This window comes from Panicum virgatum, chromosome 5N, assembly GCF_016808335.1.
Source record: "Panicum virgatum strain AP13 chromosome 5N, P.virgatum_v5, whole genome shotgun sequence".
Taxonomy (NCBI): Eukaryota; Viridiplantae; Streptophyta; class Magnoliopsida; order Poales; family Poaceae; genus Panicum; species Panicum virgatum.
Window position 1 is genome coordinate 50,289,624 of NC_053149.1, and position 24,040 is coordinate 50,313,663.

General features: G+C 45.2%; 1 protein-coding gene across 4 annotated transcripts in view; it reads left to right on the forward strand.

The window, feature by feature from the left end:
• The first annotated feature begins 2,650 nt into the window (after nt 1-2,650).
• Nucleotides 2,651-24,040, forward strand: part of LOC120674365 (ribokinase-like) — a 32,219-nt gene continuing 10,829 nt past the window's right edge. The window contains exons 1-6 of one of the 4 annotated variants that reach the window (XR_005675067.1): nt 2,651-5,500; nt 7,990-8,175; nt 9,221-9,416; nt 9,504-9,654; nt 12,817-13,004; nt 13,449-14,168. Coding sequence is in view for 2 of the 4 variants with exons in the window: in XM_039955545.1 (XP_039811479.1) it covers nt 4,886-5,500; nt 7,990-8,175; nt 9,221-9,416; nt 9,504-9,604 (1,098 nt within the window). In the remaining 2 variants the exon portion in view is untranslated. Of the gene's footprint in view, nt 5,501-7,989; nt 8,176-9,220; nt 9,417-9,503; nt 9,869-10,068; nt 10,197-10,569; nt 10,722-12,816; nt 13,005-13,448; nt 14,169-24,040 lie in introns of those variants that run through there. The other 3 variants (XR_005675066.1, XM_039955545.1, XM_039955546.1) reach the window with 3 other exon arrangements.

Below are 24,040 nucleotides of genomic sequence, written 5' to 3' on the forward strand. Positions count from 1 at the left end.
GGCAATAGGTGTGAATCTATTATTTAGGACCATAGCAAATATTTTAAAATCTACATTTAGAAGGCAAATACGATGATATTGCCTGATATTGTTTGCTTCTTTCACTTTTGGCACCAGCGTTATAACACCGTAGTTCAACCTTTTAACATCTAAATCTTAGTTGTAAAAGTCATCAAACATGGCCATAAGATCACCCTTGATCACTGATCAGAATGTCTTGAAAAACTGAACCCCAAACCCATTCGGGCCAGGAGCATAATTACTCTTCATCTCATCTACATCACTTTTTCACTTCAATTCTGTGAAGGGCCTCGTCAAATTTTCCAACAAGGTTGCTGGTAAGCGTTGTCTATCTTGCCAGAAGGAGCTAACCAACCTCATATTGCTTGGCGGTTGAGATCCAAACAACTATTTATAGAAGCTTGTGACATGTGACATGATATCCTCCTGACTTCTAACCTCTCCTATCTCAGTATCGAAAGCCACAATAGTATTTTTACGACATCTACCATTGGCTTGTTGATGAAAAAATTGGGTATTGGCATCCCCTTCCAAGACTCAAAGATCACTTCCACGCTGTTGCCAGTAAATGGCCTCCATTTGATAGATATTTTCCAGCTCGTTCTCAATATCATATCTATTTTTCCACTCTTCTGCTAGCAGCTCCCTTTATTCTGCAACTCTTTGGCGCCGGGGAAGATCTTGGGAACGACTTGTGGTTGTGGGTGTTGTTCGGGAGGCGCAGCGAGTTCAGACTTCAGAGGGGCCGGCGGTGTGAACGCTCGTAGCAACGAGCCCCTTGCGCGGAAGCGGGAGGACCCGGCAGCACCTAGGGCCCGGCGTCTAGGGCTGCAAAGGTTCGCGCACATTGTTGAGGGTCGTCTCATCGCCTGACTGACGGTTCAACCGAACCACGAGAGGTGGTGATTGAGGGTTAAATTGTTTGACTGTGTGTCTCAGGTTTGTCCTTTGGTAATATTTCTAGGCTATGTTCTTGTTTCCACAGTCCCAAATGGACACTTCCCAGCACGCATTTTCTTTAACAAACAGCTCACAAAATATATAATTGTTGAGTTAGTTCCAATTGGCCTTGTGAATTTATTTCTAATTCACAAAACTAAATTAGCATAAGGTAACTAGTATAAACAAATCATCTAGCATCACTTAACAGAGCATATCATCTAATTGAAGAACATAACAGAGCATAACATGTACTATAACCAAGCAACGCATCCACTATAACACAACATATCACATAAAAACAAGCAAATGATCGACTATATCCAAGCAAATTGTCCACTATAACCAAATAATTCATTCACTATAGCCGACCATATCACCTAAAACCAAACAAATCATCCACTATATAAAAAGCAAATTATCTAGCATCACAGGCAAGAGAACTAAAGATCTACATCTTATCGAGGGGTAGCCAGTGTCATCCTCCTCCTCATCATCATCGTTGCCGTCCAAATCCACTATCGAAGACTGGCCAATATTTTCACAGCCAATGGTTCCACGGCCATGGTGGTTAGCCATCGATCTCACATGACTTCTCGATCCCAGTAGGGGATTCCCAACGCCGAATCCAAGTGCATGAGCACCGGTTCCAGCTTGTTGTTGGCTAGAACCGACCCCAATGCTGAGGGACCTCGAGCGGCAACCTCCTGCCCACACAGTTGTAGTTCTTCCATGGCTGGGAACGCTCCGGCCTCCTGCCCACGCAGTTGTAATTCTTCCATGGCTGGGAACACTCTGGCCCCCCCTCTAGCGAGGAGGAAGGCATGCGGTGGATCTGCCAAGAGGTGGTAAGCCTCTTCCTCCCAGTTGTAGGTACTCGGTGTAATCATCGAGGTAGGGGAAGCCCTCACCCTGTGAGTTGAGATCCAGTTTCTCCAAGAGGGCTCTTCCACTCGAGAGGCTGGGGGTCGCCGCTAGTGGATAAGATATCGCCTGGGACAGAAGGTCCAGGGCGTCATTATCTGGAACTGGGGCAGAAGCAGTGAAGGCAGGCGTTGACGAGAAAGATTTGCCAGCTCCAAAAAAAATCCCGGTACGGATGTCCATGGCCGTCCATGTTGGATCCAACTTCGGTTAGGAGCAAACGCGGCGGCGGAAGCGCGGGGGGAGCTTAAGGAGTAGAGAGGACGGTGGCGGCGGTGGGGTGGGGAGAGAAGAGGAGCAGAGTCGGGAGGGGTGGGTTGCGGGATGGGGGTAGGGGTGGGGGTGGGGTGGGCCATGGGCCACGTTAAATGAGGGGTATGTCATGGTAAAAAAGCTCCTATAGTAATATTTTGTGATTTATGGGCTTATAGACCATAAATTCCAATAAATCATTCTATTTGGTATTTTAGGGACTATTTAGAGATTTATTGGGAGTTAATTTAAACCCCAATCCATAAGCCACGTCAAACGAAACAGAATCTTAGTCACGGAAAACATCAATACCTCTCACAGTGGTCCTATATTTAGTTCCCAAAAAATTTGATGTCATTGCAACTACGCAAGCCATGGAGTGAAGGCCGCTGCCGTTGGCCCGTTGCCACCGTGAGCCGAGGATGAATCCACATGGGTCGTACCCGTCAGTTGGTAGACTGACTATCTAACGTCATGTGTGCAAAGGTCCAGTCTTGTTCTTATCCATTTGTTCCCATCCATTCGTTCTCTATCCCTCCTCACGAGCTGGCCCTTCCACTCCCTATCCAAGGCTCTCTCACTCCACGAGCTCTCTTCCCAGCTGCTCCTTGTGCCGTGCTCCCTCTCCACGAGCTCTCTCTTCCTTGCTGCTCCCTCTTCTCGGCGAGCTTTTTGTCCCCTGCTCTTCTCCTCCCTCGATGTGGCGCAAGTTCTTCTCCATTCATGGAATGGAGCCGGGACGGCCTGGAGGCGGCGCGTGCCACGAGCGCGGCCTTGCGCGCGTCATCACAGGAGTGGGGACGTCACGCGCAGCGGAGCAGGGCCCGTGCCCGTCGTCAGCATGGTGCATGGGGCGGGGTGGCGCGCCGGAAGACGGTGTGCATCGCGCGGTGCGGCTGCTAGAGGAAACAAACATACGTGAAGCTCACGGCTGCGGCGGGAATTTGGACTTGGACAAATCTATTTGTCGCGCGCGTTAGTAAGATGCAATCCATCGCATAAGACGAGGCGCTCAAGCCGAATCTTAGCTTGCCCGCGGCCCATAAAGATGTAAGGTGAGCAATTTTTTTTCATTAGTCATTTTCCTCTTTGTTTTCATTGGCTGGAAGCCCACCACTGCTATGGCATCCGTTATCCAATAAAAGTTAGGTAAGGTGCTGATGCAGTGGATTCAATGCGCGAAACGTAAGAAAATATACACTTTACAAAGTGATTAACAAAAAAAAATTGAGCACGTCATTGTGCTTCTTTCAATTAAATCTTTAAGAGTTAGAGCACGTTAAACTATGTTTGAAATGATACTTTTTGAAATATTTTAATTGTTCTATAACTTTTGTTCTCGACAAATTCTTTTCTCAAAATATTTTTTCTCGTTCTTAGAATAATTTGTTTTGATGTCACATCTTTTTGTTCTCTATTTTTTTCATGGAATATTTTTATTTCTTCTCTATTTTTTACAGAGCATTTTTATTTATTTTAGACAATTTCTATTTTTTTAAAGGTGAAACTAATGAGTTGACATAGTTGATACGTAGATTGCATGTGCAGTGCGTAGGTCACATTTTATTCTCGACACAGGACGATGGCCAATCGCATGCAGAGCTTTCCTTTTCATTTATGGAGTGAAATGCATATCTGTTTGGCTAAACTACTGCAACTAATAATGTAAAGAAAAACAATAGAAAAAGTGGAAGATTCATAGAAGGGAGAGTAAGCTCAAGTACTCCATATTGATTGCCGGATAAAGGAGCACCTCGCCCCCTCCAAATTCTATGCATGGATGAGAGTTACAATTTCCAAAGATAGAAGAAGAACTGAAGAAGCGCATCTGTGCTCCTTTGGACTAAACTGACTGAAAGGATAGGTTGTAAAAAGTGAAAAAGTACTTGAGCCATTGAACCCGTCCCACCATGTACTTAAGCCCCATCTAATAAGCCATATCTTAAATTCCGAATCTTTTAGTCTAGCATTACATTAATTAAAATTGTGTGTGAGCAGGTGTTGAGGCAAGGCTACTAGTGTTACTGTTATCACTGTATCACTAGCCATCCCATTGGGTTGAATGCTAGCTCCGCCATTGGTTGGTGATCCCTATGGCTGTCTTCTAGTTGAAGTATAGTACACTAGTAACACTAGTGTACCTTAAAATTCGTCCATATCATACCGGAGATGGCAAAAAGATTACTTCTCAATCAATCTATCTTATACTTATATACTTATATAGTATATTGTTAAAAGCATCTTAGGTTACACAATCTCTCTTATTAATAAAGTGAGTTGTGCATTTTTCTCTACGAGTTAGCTCATGAAGAAGAGAAGATAGTACGTATTTCTTCTTCAGATTTCTTTTTTCCATATATAAGCAAAATGATAAGTTTGGGTTTCTACGAGACCCTTGAGGTGTACTCCCTCCGAATTTGATAAGAAGGGTGTTTTGAGTTTGTCTTATGTCAAATATTTTAAACTTTAAGTATAAATAATTTTTTAAGTTGAGTTTAAAATGTGAAAATAATGTAAATAGATTCATCTTGAAATATAGTTTTAACAAAATATATGTTGACTATATATATATTTATAATTTTTATAGTAAATTAATAGTAGTTAAAGTTATGTTTGAGATCATGTCGATCTCCGAAACAATTTCCTTTACCCTCTCGTTCTAGAGTTGTCTGCCTAGTCAGCATCGTTATCGGCTGACCTTACTTGACAGTTGACTCCATCGTTTTCTGTACTCGCACACAACCCCCCCATGGCTCAGGCACGCGTGCGCCTCCCTCCCGCCGGCCCAACGCCGGCCACCGCCTTCTTCTCGGGCTCCAATCCCAGACCCGACCACCTGCCGTACTCCTCGAAGCGCGCCCCCGCCTCCCTCTGCGCCGCCACCGCCGCCGCCAATGCGCCGCCGGCCCCCATCGTCGTCGTCGGCTCCGCCAACGCCGACATCTACGTCGAGGTCGACCGCCTCCCGCTCGCCGGCGAGACCGTGGCGGCTCGCGCAGGGCGCAGCCTCGCGGGCGGGAAGGGCGCCAACCAGGCGGCCTGCGGCGGGCGGCTCGCGCTGGGCCCCATCTACCTGGTGGCGCGCGTGGGGGACGACGCCAACGGGCGGCTTCTCGAGGGCGCACTGGCCGACGCCGGCGGCGTCCGCACCGACCGCGTCGCGCGCGCGCCCGACGCGCCCTCGGGGCACGCCGTCGTCATGCTCATGCCCGACGGTCAGAACTCCATCATCATCGTCGGCGGAGCCAACATGCAGGGCTGGGCCGCTGGGATCGGCGCGGAGGACCTGGAATTGATCCAAAAGGCAGGGGTACTGCTGCTGCAGAGGGAGATACCCGATTGGGTCAACACGCAGGCTGCCCAGGTGATTGCTTACTTATCTCTCAGATTTGTCTAGTACACAAATTTTCATAGCATTAGATTGTATATGATAATGCCGAACACTTTAGCTTGGTGGATTATGTTCTAAAGTGAATAATGTTTTTATACTTAAGTTAAATTTGGGGAGATATACTGGATGAGTAGGTTCTTCTAGCCAGTAACTGGTGATTTTATTTAGGGGTATCATAACTAGTGATGTTTAGTCAATCAATAAAGAAAATTTGGTAATGGCATCTAACTCTGTTGGGTTTTGGGCTTTTGGCAACAGCAGTGAGATAAAATGCTCATGTTTATTTCTTGAAACTCTATTTAGTACAGGGCATTGCATAAACTGTATTTTCGGTGGTCTGTATTGCTTTTGATTAACATTAACAGTTCTGAACCATTGGCTCATACTTAGCTTGGTGCCACCTTCCATCCCAACTCATCCCCTACAGGCCTGAACCAAACACATACTAGTGCTTTGCATATCAGGCCGATTGCTTTTGATTTAGTTTTTTGGAAACTTGGAGAGATAATTTAGTGGTTCTTTCAGTATAATTAGATGTTCTTTAGTAAACATATAAGGAAATTTGCCAAGGGTATCCAGCTAATTACTGTTTTGGCAACATTTTGAGGATAAAAGAAACTCTTTTTTTGTGCAAGTATTTGGTGCAGCCAAATATGTCATTGCATCTCTCTTTGGTTGAGGAATATAGTAACTTTAATGGTGATCTCCTTTAATACTTGCCACATTTTTAACTAATTAGCTTGTCCTAAACATCATATATTTAAAATGGAGGGAGTATTTCATAAGGTGCTCGGGGTGCTGGTATCCAGTGAGTTGAGTTTGCACTTAGTGATTGACATTTATATTTTCTTGTTGCTTTCTGTTGTACTTTTTGGGTGAAAAGAATGACAGAATAACCTCATATCGATGTTAGAATATTTTTCTAATAATGATATGACATGATTTAGAGCACTTTAGTTATATATATATATATATATATATATATATATATATATATATATACTGTGAAATATAGGCTTATAAATAGTTCAGTGTATGGAATATAGGGGCATATGCAAGCTGTACTTGGCCAAACCTGTGGGTTCATTTCATCATTTGGTATTCCCCAGGTACAATATTGACAGCATATGTGCTCTTTGATTAGTTAATTAGGTTGTGCCCAGTCAAATCAGTGAATCTTTGAAGTGTATGGTGCCACGGGCGGCCTCAACCTTCTTTTCTTTGCTAACCACCAGAGCAGACATCTGTAGTTACTTTGCCAAGCTCAGCAAACCAAGTGGACCTCCGCTTCCTATTTGAAAACTACAACCCAGTTGCGTCTAGCTCAACTATGTCTAAACATTGCTATGTACAATCCAGTTGTTCCTTGTGAGTTGTGTTAAATCATTGCAGCCTAGACACATCAAGAGTGAAAAATCTAAGTCTCTAGGCAAGAATGGAAAGAGCTACTTTACCTGCTTCAGACGGGAGTCAAACAGAGTCTGAGGCAACATAGCTATGTCAATGTAGTGTTTGAGAAGAGTCTGTCTGGAGTAATCGGCCTGAGAGCTACCCGTGCAACTAAAGAGTTCACTTTTTTTAGTGCAACTCTATTTGTTGTGATAAATAAGATTTGTCTCCTTTTGGTTCTTGAAAACAAATGAGTTGTTCAACATCTGCTCCCCCACGACGATCAGAAGAAAACAATGCATCTTGCCCTAACAACACCACCTTCGTTAAACAAACTCTAATTCCAAACTTTCAGACTCCAGGTGTGTCGGTTGTTTCATGAAACAAATTTCTATGTTATTTTACTGTTATTAGTGTTTATAATGGGCTTCCCATGACTAGAATGTACCATCTTCTAAATGGTCAATTGTACAAGTGCTCAATGGACCCATTGATGTGTTTTATCTGACCAACAGCAAGAATAGAGACCCAATGGTTCAGAAGGGAGGGTATCTTCATTTTTGTTTCTTCGAGTATGTAGTGCATGCTTCCATGCATATGCACAACCATGCCAATCTCATACACAGCATCATTTACATCAGTCTTACTTCGGTGACTTCAGGAAGATTACTATCACCGAGACTCCCTATGGATCAATCATCTGCTGTATGAATGTTGTTTTGGCATCCCTCTATAATTTCAGACATCTCACAATTTGTTATGGAAGTGGGTGAATGGGTAGTTCTTGGTCAATTAGTTAGTTCATTTCTATCCCACCATTTCCTTTGATTTGAAATCTGGATTAGACCATTACTTCAATAAACTGAGATTGGTGACCAAGAGAAAGCAAAACTTGCATTCCTAATTGTCAGAATAAATCAAATAATTACCAGTTTCCTCCTATTGTACATTTATAAGCTTATGTGTCTGACGTTAGAAACTGAAACACTTTGCTAACTTTGACATGCATAGACCTGCTTTTATGCATTCTGAGTGTGCAGGAATCCATAACTAATATATCAAACTTTTCCCAGGCTGCAAAAAGTGCAGGCGTGCCTGTTATCATGGACGCTGGTGGAATGGATGCTCCTGTACCTCGAGATCTACTCAGTCTAGTGGATATTTTTAGTCCAAATGAAACAGAGCTAGCACGGTTGACTGGGATGCCTACTGAGACATTTGAGCAGATCAGCCAGGCTGCAGGAGAATGCCATAAAATGGTGAGATGTCTGAATTGGATTTCCTTTATATGTTTCTCAATATTTCTTCAATATGCTACTTCAGCTTATGGTTTCACGACTTCTCTGTTGCTTTGGGTTAACACTCTGCATTTGGATATTATTATTTGATACAATTCCTTCAATAATATTGCACAGTGATGTTATCTGATGATATAAATCTATAAGGAACATGGCGCTCCTTCCATTATCCTTCTGCATATTTCATGTACACTCAGTTGGACTGTTAAGATATATCCTTTGTCTTTCAGTTCTTCGTGTATGCATGTTTTCAAGGTGTCAATTTTAATCTGAATGAATGAGTTGCAAGGTAGGCTGTGAACATATGCAGAGATTTCTTGAATTTGCGAATCTGTATTGATATCTTCAATTATTTCCTGGGTTAAGGCTCCCAGTAATAACAAATCATTATTGCTTCCATATAAAATGGGCAGGGTTTGCAACCAAGCCTATCAATCCTCCTGTGATACTAGGGTAAAATAGTGAGATTGCCAGATCTTCGTATTCAAATTTGGAACACTAAATGTATGTGACTTCGTAACTGGAGAATCAGGAGGATTCTTCAAGCTGATCTGCTGTGTAAATACAATGGTTCGCATCTTGGATGTGCATACAATCAGATTTATGGTAAACAGTATAATTCAAATTGTGGTTGTTATGAAAACAGATATGTGCATGCTCACAATAATGTTCAATTAAATGATCTACTAGTTTGACAACTTCACAATATCGTATAGTAGTGAATAGCTCTTCCTGTTATTTTATCACTGCTTGCTTTTATGATCTTTTGTTCTCATTACATTCCTATATTCAACGATATTCTTTTTCCCCTTTAAGATGCCAGTTGAGGCTTCGGTTTTTCAACTGAATACTTTCATGTTGATTGTTTTACTATAATAACTTGATTAAATTAATTATCTCCATGATTCCACAGGTGTGCCTCCTTTTGCTTTAAGCATTCTGTTCGTCTTCAGAAGCCACAATTGCCTTAAGCAGATTATAAGACAATGATCTTTTCCTTGTGCAGGGTGTGAAAGAAGTACTAGTTAAGCTTGGATCGCGGGGATCTGCTTTGTTTGTTGAGGGAGAGAAGCCAATCAGACAGCCGATTATTCCTGCCACAGAAGTTATTGATACCACGGGGGCTGGTGACACTTTCACCTCAGCTTTTGCTGTAGCCCTGGTTGAGGGAAAGCCTAAGAAGGAGTGCATGAGATTTGCTGGTACTAAAAGCACACGTCATCTCCTATATTTGATCAATTTGTTCCCTGAGGCTTTCATCTAAAATCTCTTATTTTCTTGAATTTCAGCTGCTGCTGCCTCATTGTGTGTTCGAGTGAAGGGTGCTATACCCAGCATGCCCGACAGAGAATCAGTGATGAAGCTTCTGGGATCTGTGCAAGTCGAGTAGCTGCAGAATGCATCGATCGTTCAAAGTCGACCTCATCCATCGGGAATAATGTGAGCACCTTCACGCTCCTTGACAACTCATTCTCTGGTGTGTGCATTTGGAGTCTTGTAGTGTGATGGTAGTATAGAAAAACAAGAGAAAACAGTACCGCCCCCTAGTCCCCCAGAAATAGAAACGCTGGTTGATAAGCTTTAGTTTTTGTCAGGTTTATTATAGGCTTTCCTGTTTCGAGCCATACCTCTACTATTTTCACACAATTGGCAATACCCATGGCCTCTGACCAATCCTGCTCGCGATCCCATTAAACCGCGCAATTGTGCACCCTGGGAGCGAGCTCTGCGGAACCCTGTCGGTTTCTGTATCCATTTATTGGGAGACACTGCTCGTGCAGTGAGGGGGTTAGTGGGACGTCGTTTTCCGCCTCCAAATCTAACCATCATCTCCATTTATTATCACCATCGCAGGGCCTTCTCCAGTACGCGGAATTCGTGGGATCCATGGAGCCTCGCGACACCTTCACGTGCGTGCTCCCCCCAAATAATGCGAGTGAATCTCCAAACGGAAACGCATTTCCCGGTGCCGCCAGGAGTAGTAAGACTATCCACACCCCATGGCTCCACCGTCTCGCTATACAGGTAGAGTTGTTTTTAGAGTGGAAATCGCCTACAGCCCATGACTCCACCGTCACCTCCACCGTGGGGGAGCAGCCGGTCCCCTCCATCTGCAGAGTGGTACGGCGTCCACCCCAATCACTGTGCCGCTGCGGGCCCCGGACGGAGAAGAGGGAAGGGCGGTTGGGTGGTGGTTGTGGTGGGATGAATATAATATGTGGTAGTGGGGTATAGAGTTAAAATGTAGAGTTGATGGAATGCGGGTGAAGTTGGTGTAGGAGAAAAAATCTCGCTGACCAGACAGGAATATTCCTTTTAGAGTTGAAATTTAGAGGAGATGGGGTGTGGATAGTCTAAACCTCCTCCAAAAACCAAAATAAGAAGCGAAGTCATGTGCGCCAACGGCCACACGACCGTTTCCATACATCCTCCAGTTTTTTTTTTGTTCTTTTTTTTTGGCAGCATACTCCAGGTTTCGTGAACACGATGAACAGTTCGATCTCGCACAGCCTTTCCCCGGAGCTGTGCCCGAACCGGCCTGCGCCGGCGTGACGTGACCGGCTCCGTTCTGGCGCCCCGGTTCGGCGTAATCAGACTCGTCCCGGCTTCTTCCCCCCTGTCGCTGCCCGAGGGAGCAGCGGCGCACGGCCGGCTCGATCCGTCGCTCGGGCATGTCGTCACCAGGATCCCCAGGACCCGTGGCCTGGCTCGCGCCGCGATCGCGCGGTCCGACGCCCGCTCGATCGTCGTGGTACAGCGGCGCCGGCGGGCGTCATCCGGTCGCCCAAGATTTTGATCGGACGGGGACGACGACTGGAGGGCGTGGAGGATATGGGGGACACGGGTCGCCTGGCTTGAATCCGGCGACTGTTGTGACGGAGCCATCGCACGGGCGCGCGCAGTTAAAGCCTCCCGACGGGTACCCTCCCCCTGCCGCTCGGCGCTCGCTGCCCGCCGCGCCGCGCTCTACAGCCCCCTGCTGGTCTGGCCGACGGCGCGCGCGGCGGCCACTTTGAGTCTTTCGCAAGGCTGAACCTCCGAGCGCTGAGTGGGCGTCTGCGTTTCCTCCTGCAGCTGCCCGCCCCAGGCAGGTCCTGGAGATGATCGGTGCGTTGAACCGGCCGGCGACGTCGCTGTCGCGGATGGCTTAGCAATCCAGCTTCCTCCGAACACCACCGGATTTTCGATTGATGGATTTGTTAATTCATCTTAATTGCCCGCGGTCACGTCACGCCGATATCTATTTATGGAACCCGTGGCCACGACGGATACGTGTAGGCGCGGCCAAGCCTAGCTAGCTAGCGCGGGTCGTCAGGTCAGGTCGTGTACCCGCGCGCGAGGCTGCTGTGCTCGCAGCGACAGACAGCGGCGTGCGTGTATGTATGGGCCGTGACCGTGACAGGCGCCGCGAAAAGTTTTACCAAATTTTTTTCACATCCAAACCAAACACGACCAACTCCTCTCCACCCATGGCCGCCTGCTCCACTGGAGCTGAGCAAGCCTCTTCCCTGCGTCTCCTCCCCTCCTCTGGCTCTCTCGACTCGCAGCTGTGAGGCCGCTGCCTAGCCACCTGACCAACCTGGCCGGTCAAGCTTCCTTCCATGGCGTCTGATGTCTGATGATGGTTAGCAGCCAGGGTGGGAGCAGCGGATTGCTGGTGCCCTTCAAGGAGTTATAGCGGTGGGCTTGACCTGCGTGGCTTGCGTTCAAAGTCATGGGGGTCGAACTGCTGTTTTGTTGGAGCTGCCTGCTAATTAATGGTCGACGCGACGGCTGCCACCGCCGGTGTTAAAGGACGAGCTCAAACGTATGTCACTTAAAAAAATATCTTGTAAAATTTGCCACGGGAAACTAATCCGGAATAGGCGTCGTCACTGTGCGCCCCTTCATTCAGGAGGTGAAGCATCTTTTGTGTAAAGCTGTCCACAAGAAAAAATTGCACTTGCTTTTTGATATCTTCTATTTTTTCCTGAGCAGTCCTGTTGTCCTGAGCCAGCCTTGAACTTTTTATTTCTGCTACCACGGCCCCCCACTTTTTGTTACTCTTTTTCTGAACTTGTTCCGGTCCTGAGCCAGCCTTGAACTTTTTCTTTCTGCTACCACGACCCCACTTCTTGTTAGGCACTGTTTAGTTTCCAACCCATAAATCTCGTAAACGCAAAAAAAAGTCACATCGAATGTTTCGACACATGCATGAAGTACTAAATGAAGTCTATTTACAAAACTTTTTGTATGGACGTGCTGTAAATCGCGAGACGAATTTAATGAGCCTACTTAATCTATGATTTGCAACAGTGATGTTACAGTAACTATCCGCTAATTATTGATTAATCATGGATTAATTAGCATCATTAGATTCGTCTCACGATTTACAACCCATCTGTGCAAAAAGTTTTGTAAATAGACTTCATTTAGTACTTCAAATTAGCAAGATTCTTCCGAAAAAATTTTTGCGTTTCAACTAAACAGGGCCTTACTCTTTTTCTTTTTCTGAACTTATTCTAGTCCTGTTGTCCTGAGCCGGCCTTAAACTTTTCCTTTCTGCTACCACGGGGCCCCACTTCTTTTTACTCTTTTTCTGAACTTGTTCCTCTTTGGCAGAGTGATTTGCCTGTGTAGCTGTCATATGCCCTTCAACTTCACCAGAGTGCAACTTCTGTGCTTCATCTCAGTTAGACTGGGCCCAACAGCTATGTTGCCATGCTGAATTGAGATATCTTTGAAGCTGGGCATTATATCATCTTGAAGCTTGTCAGGCCCTATTTCTTCAGGCATCGCTTCATCTTGAGGTAACATGTCTTGGTCCTCTTCTGGATTGTCTTCCCAAAGAAAATCCCCTTCTTCATTCACTACCTCCATTTCCCGAAGCAGCTGGTACACCTGTTCCTCTGTCATTTCTTCCGTGTTCAAGGGTTCGAGGTTTTCAATGTGAATCCTCTTTGTAGCAGACCCCCAGCATTTTGATTTTTTGTAGCAGAGGAGGTTTTTAGAGCAGTTGGTGCACCTGGGTTTTCTGCACCACCTCCCTGACCATTGTTTGGGGGTGGTCACTATATATTGCCTAAGTTATTTTGTAAAAATTGACCTGCAGGTTGCTGCAGACAGCAAAAGGAAATGAACCTTCGTGCTCTAATCACAAACCTGCTCACCAAATGGAATCAGGAGGCCTATGTCATGCATCGCATCGAATTCATAATGGCGTTCCTCACCCTTCTGTACTTATTGATGTTCAGGTTGTCTATTTACCGTCTTCGGGGCTCCACAACTGTTTAACTTCCTCGATGATGTTTGTGACTCCATAGTGGGGTACATCCTGGGGACCATGGAAGCCGCACCTTTCAAGAACCACCTATTCCCAATCTGGGGGCTTTTTCTGGTCAGTTTTCGCTCTGGTGTCAGCTGGCTCTCCAGATATGATACATATGTTGAGTGGAGAAATGTCCTCAAGCTTTCGGCCATCGCATACATGTATTTAAGGCATGGGTCCAAGGTCGGGAGCATCCCATTCTGGATTTTATGGGGTCTCATTGTCCTGAAGAGCCTCTATACAATTTTGAGTGGTTATCTGGTATCCAAATCCTTATGGCGTGGCCAGAGTTCAAAACTTCTTCAGGAGTACATGGATGGCTTTACACCTGATAGGTGTAACCCTAAAACAATGGAAGGGTACACATACTTGGTATACGGGGAGTCAACAAAAAACATAAAGATCGGGGACAGTGCAATAATTATTGACCACTCAAGCAGATCACTAGTTACCTTAGATAGGATTTGGAGGTGTGGTGACCCACTGCTACGCCGCCCCGTCAACAGATGGGGGAACAACGCAAAGGATATGTGCTTGGCCTTTGCATTGTCTCGGCTACTTCGATGTAGGATGGAAGGAGCAACACTGCATGAGGGGGCTGTTTCCACAACCCGAAAGCTTATATGCTGACAGATTCTCACTGATACTTCTGAGGAAGCCCTCGTTGATAGTGTCAGACCCGAGCCCACGGGACTGTGCACACCGCATAGATGTGAGGAAGATTCCGACTACACACAAAGAAAGAAGAAACCGGACTCTTCCTAGAACTCTACTTTATAATCCTCCTAGGACTCCTACCTTGTAAACCGACTAGAATTCCACCCCTGGACTATATAAAGGAGAGTCGGGTACCTAGATCGGTAGAAGACGAACCAATAGCTCAACAGAGAACAACACCCAGCGCAGGGCGCAATATATCAAACCACCACACAGAACGTATGGTATTATGCTATTCCGGCGGCCCGAATCTGTCTAAATTTGTGTCTTGTGTCCTAGTGTTTACCTTAAAAGTTTCAGATTCGGTGATCTGCTCCCAATAATCTCCTAACTTAGGGCATCCCAAGGTAGACGAGCGATAAAAGTACCGACAATTGGCGCTCACCGTGGGGCCGATCGTCGCGATCATTGGGAGAGCTCGAAGGACCTCATCAACAAAATCAATCTACGCGGCGAGTCGACAGCTTCTGCATCAACCAATCGAAGCTGCGGTTTGATCCTTAGTTCGGCTGCACCAGATTGAGGCAGAGAAGCCGCCTTTCTTGTCGAATCTGAGTCTGAAAGCGGACGAATATATGCGATTGCTTTCGCCGAGATCGAGTTCGAAGCGGAGAGCTCTCGCCGAGATCGAGTTCGAAGCGAAGAGACAAGCAGTACACCTGCTGCTAACTACAAAATTCACCGAGTTGGAGTCGAAGCAGAACGAGCAACGGCTCTAATGCGGTGCTGCTGGGCCATCCGTTCAGAGGCATTAAATTCGAGGCAAAAGCGAGTTACGGTCGTGGTCTTCCCTGATAAAGAAAAGAGAGAGAGAAAGAATCACGCCTCTATGGATCGAGGCAAGACAGCAGCGCATGCTAGTAGTCAACATCACCGCCTGGAGTTACGTAATTGGAAGAAAATCACTACATGCACACGGGAAGTGTTTTCTTCCTTTCTTATTTTCAATCTTTTCCTCCCTATAATTAGGATAATATGTATTCCTAATTATTTCTATTGGCTAACGTGTGTGTCTTGGCATGCATGCAAGGATCGGAGTTTATTTGTCTAGGTCATGACTTCGACTCGCGCTGCAACACCGACACGCCGCCATCGACCTCGACTACCTGGCTCAACTCCAGCTTGTGCCGCGAGGGCACTCGATGACTCGCCGTCGACTACTTCGACCTGCCATCGACTACTTCGACCCGTCGTCGACTGCTTCGACTACTTGTCTCGACTAGAAAACTAGTTGAGAGTGGGCCTCGCACCATCAATAACTAGTCGGAACCAACTCCGATTAGTCGGCATCAATCAAGCTAAGCCACTTATACCTTTTTCGACTTGTTTTTTCACAAGATCGACTACATTTTTGGGGTACGCCTCTCGACCGAAGTTACGCTCGGGGGCTACACCATGATCGACTGTTTTGTGTGCAACCCGCACTCTTGCCGACCTTTTTTGTGCGCAACCCGCACTTTTGCCGACTATTTTGTCCGCAACCCGCACTCTCCTCAAGTGCTTTATGCGCGCCGCGCATTTTATTTGTCGCCTTGTCGACTTCTTCTCTGTTTTCGTTGTCTTCTCTCAACGGTTGCTAAAGTACTCGAGGAGCGTACGCCAACCTCGACTCTTCTGTACACCTATGTTCCTACGCGTGCATGCGGCCACGTTCCCTGCGCTATGGCTACGGCTATCAGGGATCAGGTGCTTACACATAATAGGCTAACTGCTCGGAGAAATTAGCAAGACACGAAAAAAAGTTTTATATGCATTCTTTAATACTGGGATTTTCTCTCGTTCTTTTACAAGCATTTTCTGCAATGCAGGGATTCACTCCCAACTTGATATCATGTATATCATTTTACAATATATTTTTATGTTTGTTTCACAGGAGATTGGACCTGGAGCGTGCTGCTGGCACGTCCTGCTCTCAGGCTCGGGGGCTGGACACCAAAACTACTCGACGTGGCTTCCATGGCTTGCCTGGCTCGCAGGCTCGGGGGCTGGACGCTGCAAAACTACTCGATGCTGACTCATGTGAAGACCGGAGGCAAGAAAAATTCTTCACTGCGTGCCACGACTTTTTGATCCTTTATTCCAAATCTTGGAATTTGGATTCAAGGCTCGGGGGCTGCGGGACACATGTCATCGACGCTTATTTTTCAAAATTTTGGAAGATAAAGACAAGAAGACTGAAGATAGATTTGACCCTCAGCCTGATTCTGTGATTCAACCTAAGGCTCGGGGGCTACTCCATATGGAGCGCGAGTTCATCGCGCACCATATAAAAGAAGACTTTCGGAGTTTGAGCACCTCACAGCCTCGATGCAGCCGGAAGTACTCGGAAGATCACTTGAAGCACTCGATGGATCACTCGAAGTACTCGAAGACGACTTCAGAAGTACTCGACGCCTGCAGTACTCGGCTACGAAGAGCTCGGGAGCTTGTCAGATCTGGCCCACGGGACTGTGCACACCGCATAGATGTGAGGAAGATTTCGAATACACACAAGGAAGGAAGAAACCGGACTCCTCCTAGGACTCTACTTTGTAATTCTCCTAGGACTCCTACCTTGTAAACTGACTAGAATTCCACCCTGGACTATATAAAGGAGGGTCGGGTACCTAGATCGGTAGAAGACGAACCAATAGCTCAACAGAGCACAACACCCCAGCGCAGGGCGCAATATATCAAACCACCACACAGGACGTAGGGTATTACGCTATTCCGGCGGCCCGAACCTGTCTAAATTTGTGTCTTGTGTCCTAGCGTTTACCTTCAAATTCCAGATTCGGCGATCTGCTCCCAACAATCTCCTACCTTAGGGCATCCCAAGGTAGGCGAGCGGTAAAAGTACCGACAGATAGTGCCAAGAAGGCATTTGGAGTCCTGCGAATGGAGCTTGTATTCCTCCGTGGCTACCTCCACACTAGTTTCCCTATGGTCTACTGGGAAGGGCTTCGCTCACTCGCCTTTGCCCTCCTACAATGTGTTGTGAGGCTGAGCATGGCTTGGTGGTTAGTGGAAGAGTAGTTGATAGACCGATATAAACCCACTTTCTTTATTAAAAAAACAGAGATTACAATCACTGGAATAGCAATTGCAGTGATCCTTGCCGTGGACATAGTGGAACCTATGACGTACTTTCTCTCATTCTGGCATACGTTGCTGTGTATATGCAAGTATGTGAATGGCAGCAAAATATTTAGACACTTCATTATTCTCTCGGGATCAATTGAAGTGTTACTTACCAGGAAATCAGTCATACCTATATGCCAGTACAACTTCCTAGAATCATTCAACTACAGTGTGATGGGACAAAACTCACTGTTACAATCAAGCTTCCCCAGAACACGAAGATCAAAGTCTTTGAGGCACTCACCAGGCTCCACTCCATGAACCAAGAGGCCCATCATCTACCAATAGACTTCACTCCACTACATGCAGCTGGTGACTCCACAGAGCGCTACTGGCTGGCTTGCCTTCAGCTACCAACATGCTCCAATGTCATTCTAGTCTTACACGTTGCAACCAGCCTCTGTTAGATGAAGCTTGCCCAAGACCACCCCCATGAAGTTGAGTAGAATAACCAGATGCTTGGGCTCCTTCCTAGCTAAGTGCTGCAGCTCTTTGAAGCATTACCTGTTGGATGAAAAGGCTCTTGATGGTAAAATCAAGGCTAACTATGAGGTGGCAAATAGCTTGTCTCGGTACTGTGCATGCATACCTGCTTGTGTCCAGGCCTGGCCTGATCTGTTGCCTGATACCATTTTGGTTCCCAGGGTGCTCTTGCAAAAGGCTGTTGGACATGCTCGTGACAGGCTAAAAAGCTTTGACGACTCATGGCAGAGGATCTTCAGGAAGCTCAAGAAAGTGCCACTGGAGGAGCCTCAGTGCAATGTAGCCATCATAGGAAGCTTGGTGTAAACATAGTGGAGAAAGGAGCAAAACTGGGCAAGAAGTTGATTGATCAAGAAAGAGAAGAGCATCATTGGGATATCCTAGCTAAAATATGGGTTAGTTTATTCGTACACATTACCCCCAGCCCCAATGCAGAAGCACGCAACAAATATCTCCAGCCCGGATGTGAGTTCATAAGCTACATCTGGGCACTGTTTTGCCACTGTGGCATTGAGAAGAGCGAGCTGTGGCAGGAGTAATGTGCAGTATAAAGGAGTGGTTCTCCTGGATCATCTCAGCAAAACAAAGGCATAGTTACCCAGGTTCAGCAAACCGTTGCCTCTGTTCCACCTGCTGCTCAACCTTTCCAGGCTAGTGGTGTTTATTGCGATCTTGAAGGGCGGGGAAATTATGGAGTCCAACTCCGATCCACTATAATAATCTTGAGGCCATTCTTGTTTTGCATTCCTAGCTTTGAATTACATGTACGCCTCATATTGTCATATTCAAATTTGCATGTGCAGATGCCATTTGTGTTTGTCTTCGAATATGATTTAATGTAATAGCGTGTGGCATGTGCTTTCGTCCTTGTTGCTATGTGGTTGAGTGGATTATGATTGGTATTATTCTGACTGATAATTGTGTGGTTATGAATCCGTGGACTTGAGGTTTGTTTGATGATTATTTATGCTAAAAAATAATAATGAGATGTGGCAAAGTATATATACGCTCCTCAAAAAAAAAGTATATATACGCAATATCTATTTGATGAGTTATTTTGAAGGTCATATACATACATTTAACCATGGTTGAGCCCATGACACATGGGTCCCACTTCTCTATGTTTCTAGAGAAAGTCTTGAATCTTGTGTAGCTGCTTGAGATGGAGTCCAGTGCAAAGGGGCTTCAGCCCGGTTGGTAGGACGTCCGGATGGGAACCTCCAGGTCGGGAGTTCGACTTTCGTTTTGCACAAAAAAAATCCTACTGTCTGTCCCCGTTTCCAAAGCATAGTTTGGGGCTCGTCCTAACTCACAAGGTGCTTAACTCAGCTCTGATACCGGTTGTGACAGAACCACCAAGTTAAACTGGTTTAATTAAGTGTAATGGTCGTCATTAGAACACATCAGGTGCATTAGCTTAATTAAGTGTAACTTGATAGCCTGTTTCAACCCACGGCTCAATCAAAACAATACCAGTAGTCTCGCATAACGGCGAGCACAGACAATACTAGCATGATACAATTTGACAAAACATATATCAATATAAATATTTACAAAAGCATACTTCAAATTAGAATTTACATAAGAAATGACAGTAGCGGAAGAGAATATAACATGAGAGAAGGAAATTGAATTGAAAATAAATGAAATAAGTCGCTAACTACGGAAGCATGAGGACGTCACATCGAGCCCAACGATATTAATCCTGGTTAGCTCCTATACCTGAAACAAGATAAACATCAAACCCTGATCAACTAATACTCAGCAAGATTTACCCGACTATGGGTATACTTAGCCCACTTTCTAGACATGCAAGGCTTTCTGGCTGGTGGTTTGTTTTGCGGAAAAGTGACTAAAAGTGGATCCTTATTAGCAAGATTTTAGCTCCAATTAAAATCAATAGATTTGCTAATTATCTATGGTTTGCATATCTACAACAATCAATGTGGGCAAACAATTGATTAGATAATATCATTAACCATTTCATCTCATTTCGTTTTCTTCCATTTTCTCACTACAATGTGACCAAGATATCAAGGCTCTCATAACCATGAGTCGCGGCGAATCGATCCAATTTAACCTTGCAAGGTAGAACTAACCAACACGGCACGTATTGGCCCCATCGAACTATACGCACCATCCATTCCCCTCCCCATCTTGAACTACAGGACCGCCCCGCCATCATATAGTCAGCCGAGACCTACAAGAGATCACCAAAAGTAAATGTATGCATCCCAATTCTCCATGGCCACTTGACTACCCTAAGGGGTGGTTTGGAGTCTTGTACTTTCGAAACAAGGCAGTACTAGACTTACTGGTTTCGTGTGGCAGCCCCGCCCAAATTAATCCGGCTCAAGTGTGCTAACCATCTCCATAAAGGCAATACAGGTTAACACGCACTTCAAACGGAGTAATCCGGCAGTGCTGTCGGGTAAAATCCCGATTAAACCACTTGAAACAGGATCGACAAAACAGCTCAGAGAATACAACATTTCGCAAATTTTACAGTACAAGGTCTGAAAATGAATTATTATCACAAACCGAATTTGAATTTATAAAATAATAACAGAGTTCAAGTGCAGCAGAAATATACACGATAGTCTAGCAACGGAACAAGACGTCATGATGAAGCCCGTACATGACATCCATCATATCTTCAAATGTACCATCTGAAAAACAAAGCCACAAGCAAGACTGAGTATACTAATACTCAGCAAGACTTACCCGACTAAGGGTATATTTAGCCTATTATCTAGACATGTAAAGTTTTTGGTTTGAGGGGTTTGTTTTGCCAAAAAGCATCTAAAAGTGAGTCCTTATTTTCAACATTTTAACTTAAGTTTAATGTAGCAAGTATTAACTAGGTTTGCAAGAATATCTAGAACAAGCATGGTATATCAAATTAATCCTCCAAAAATAGCATCATCATTCCATCCTCATTTCAATTTCTTACTACGAGGTGACAAAGAGATCAAGGCTCTCATATCCGCGAGTCACGGCGAATCGATCCGATTTTAAACCTTGCAAGGTGGACCTAACACACACGACCTGTGTAAGCCTCGTCGGACTATACAAGTAAACCGTTTCCTATATGCACACCGAATAGCTGAACTGCCCTGCAACTCGGGACTGCTAGCCCCACCATTACCTACAAAGGGTCAGCCATGAGTTTACCCACTAGCACCACTGGGAAGACAGTATCAAGTTCATACTATCAGTGTGGATATGGTATTGAGCTTACCGGTTTCGACTACCTCCTACTTCCGGCATGTGGTTAGTACTGTTCAATCCTCGATCAACACTGCCACAACAGATCGGCCTCAACCGACACAGGCGGAGACTTACTTTCCATCCAATTCATATCCTTAGCCAAACTCATCTCCGCCCGGACTCCATTTCCTTTCCACATTAATTTGTCCTCAATAACTTTTCCATAATCCAAAAGGTCCTAACTCTCGCGAGTGACAGGAAATCACTCGACTTCTACCGAGTCCTATTTAGCATAGCGGTACTAACGGCCTACACATACTAGTAGATCAACTGAGGGAACCTAGGTATCATGCAACTAAGGTTACAATCAACTCCTGTAAACTTAAATGCACAGATACATAATAAGAACATAAATTGGTATAGCATTTAAAATATTGGAATCGATGCACTGGGGCTTGCCTGGGATTAACACTATGTCAGTGTTAGTTAGCGGATAGTTGCTCAGCGAGCATCTTCCTTCGGTCGTGCACATCGGGATCCATCCGTCCATTTTCTGGACGTGTCCACCATTCACCGTCTTGTGGCTTGGCACCAAAGTCACATCCTTCACGTGGTTCATCTATCGTACCTAAATGAAATGCAACAATGCATATGGATGATTGCACCGTTTCGAGTTGCTCAACAATGTAGATGTTATTATTTTTCCTTCATGATAAAGTTGTAGCCCACAAAACCGAAGTTAAAGAGTGAAACACTTTCATTTATATTTTACTGGACAATCGTTTATAGAGTAAAATCTAATATGTTTTAGTTCATAAAAGAATCTAGGGTTGAGTTTCAACACTTCATCCAAACATGCAATTTAAGTAATTCAACCTACATTAGTTACATAGGTATATATATATATATATATATATATATATATATATATATATATATATATATATATATATATATATATATAATATAGCCTCTGGTCATGAAAAATAGAACAATGTACATCTGCAGTAAAGAAAAAAATAATTTCTACAGGTAGTTTTACTAAGCTTCAAAGGTTCAAATTTTTCCAGAAAGATTCAGTACACAAATAACAGCTCTAGTAAAAATATCAGAATTTTCTAGGTGCAGAAACTATTTTCCTGATTTAATGAAGTTCTCCTTACCAAAAATCATTTGGTTTAGTTAAGCATAACAAAAAGTTCTCAAACTTTTTCTATAGAACTTAGGAACCAAAGTAAAGGTACTGTAAAATTTTCAACTCATGAAACATAGTAGAATAACTTGAAAAAATAAAAACATTTAACCTAGGCATAAAACAAGATTTAATTAAAACTATAACTAAACATGATAAATGACCATAAAATTTTTATAGTAACACTATAATAACATGTACATTCTTCCATAAAAATTTCATAGCATGACATGGCTTCAAACATTAGTTATTAAAAAGGTAAAAACAATTAGTCTTTATGCACTATTAAACATAAATCTATTTTTGCTGCAGAAATTTCTAACTAAAACTTGTCATATTATGATTCTAAAGGGTATATATTTTGATAAGGATTCCAAAAAGTTCTCATTTTGCTATTTTAGGATTTTTGTACGATTTTTTGTTGAATTTACAAGTTCATGGCAACAATTTGAAAACAAAACTAAATATTGCAGATGGGTCCCTGGTTTTTGCAGAAAACACCCTAGGAAGAATTGTGGCCTCGCAAAAAGGCCCTTGGCCGGACCAAAAACAGGGGAGGCGCAGGGAGGGCAGCGCCGGCAGGTTTCCGACGACTCCGGTCGCCGGCGGCGAGGGGCCCGGGGTGGGGGAGGTAGAGGAGACCTAGAACTACCTCTGGGTGGTTTTGGCGCGGCTCGGGGTGGCCTGTGGTGACGGCTCCGCGTGCTCCGGCGGCGGGCCTGTGCCGCGGCGGCGCCACTCCGGCGAGGGGGAAGCGGCGGGGCATGGCCGATGAGGACCAGGGCGACGAGGGGGAGCTACTGGTGGGGCCGGTTTAGGCCGAGGAGGACCGGGGGTGGGGGCTCCGCGGGAGCAGGGCGGCGGCAACCATGGAGGCGGCGCTCATGGAGGCCGGCGACGGCCATGGTGATGGCGGGGGTGCTCTGACGCGCGAGGATGAGTGGGAACGAGTCGGTGAGCATCAGTGGGAGGAGGGAGAGCTTCCTAGGTGCACGGTTGCGGCAGCGGAGGATCGGAGAGGGGACCTCCACGGCGAGCTAGAGGCTATGGCGGCGGTGGCGCTTTGGGCGACGGGGAGAAGGGAGCTCTGCTCTGAGGAGCGATGGTGGAGAAGCAAAAATGAAATCGACTTCGACGGTTGGCTTAAGCGGCCAGGGAGAGCGACGGCGAGGCGACGGCCGTCGACGACGGCGTGGGCGGCGTGGCGCGTCGCCAGGCATCAGGGACGCGCGTCGCGCGAAGGAGGTGCCAGAACATAGCGGTTTCGGGCGAAACTAGGGACTCGCAAAGTGGAGTGGATGGGGCCGCGGCGCGTGGCCGGCAGGTGGCCAACGCCGGCGGCGAATGCCGTCACGGCGAGAAACAGAGATGGAGATGGAGGTGATGTCAGATTTGTAAATAACTCAAAGTTCCAAAGTTCAGTTTTTAAATTCAGTTTTTCTCCTTGCTCTGGAGGTCAAACGAAAAACTTTTGAATACTAAAGTTGTTCAAAACTTCAAATACTACAATTTTAGTTTTAGGCACTTTTTCATTTGAACAATGGTTTTTAAAAATAAATTTGAAACTTGAGTGCATTTGAAAATATACTATATTTTTTGGAAAGCAACTTTTACCCTTTGAAAATATTGAATATCTGATACCGAGCATGGCTTTTACCCTTTGAAAATCTGAAATATGGTCATCACTTTGCTTGGCTACTAGTATGTGTAGGCTGACTTTGTTTTTAATAGCTTGTACATGCCTGGTAGTTATATCCTTTGCTTGGAATCAATTATGCAGCTCGAGTCTCAATGCT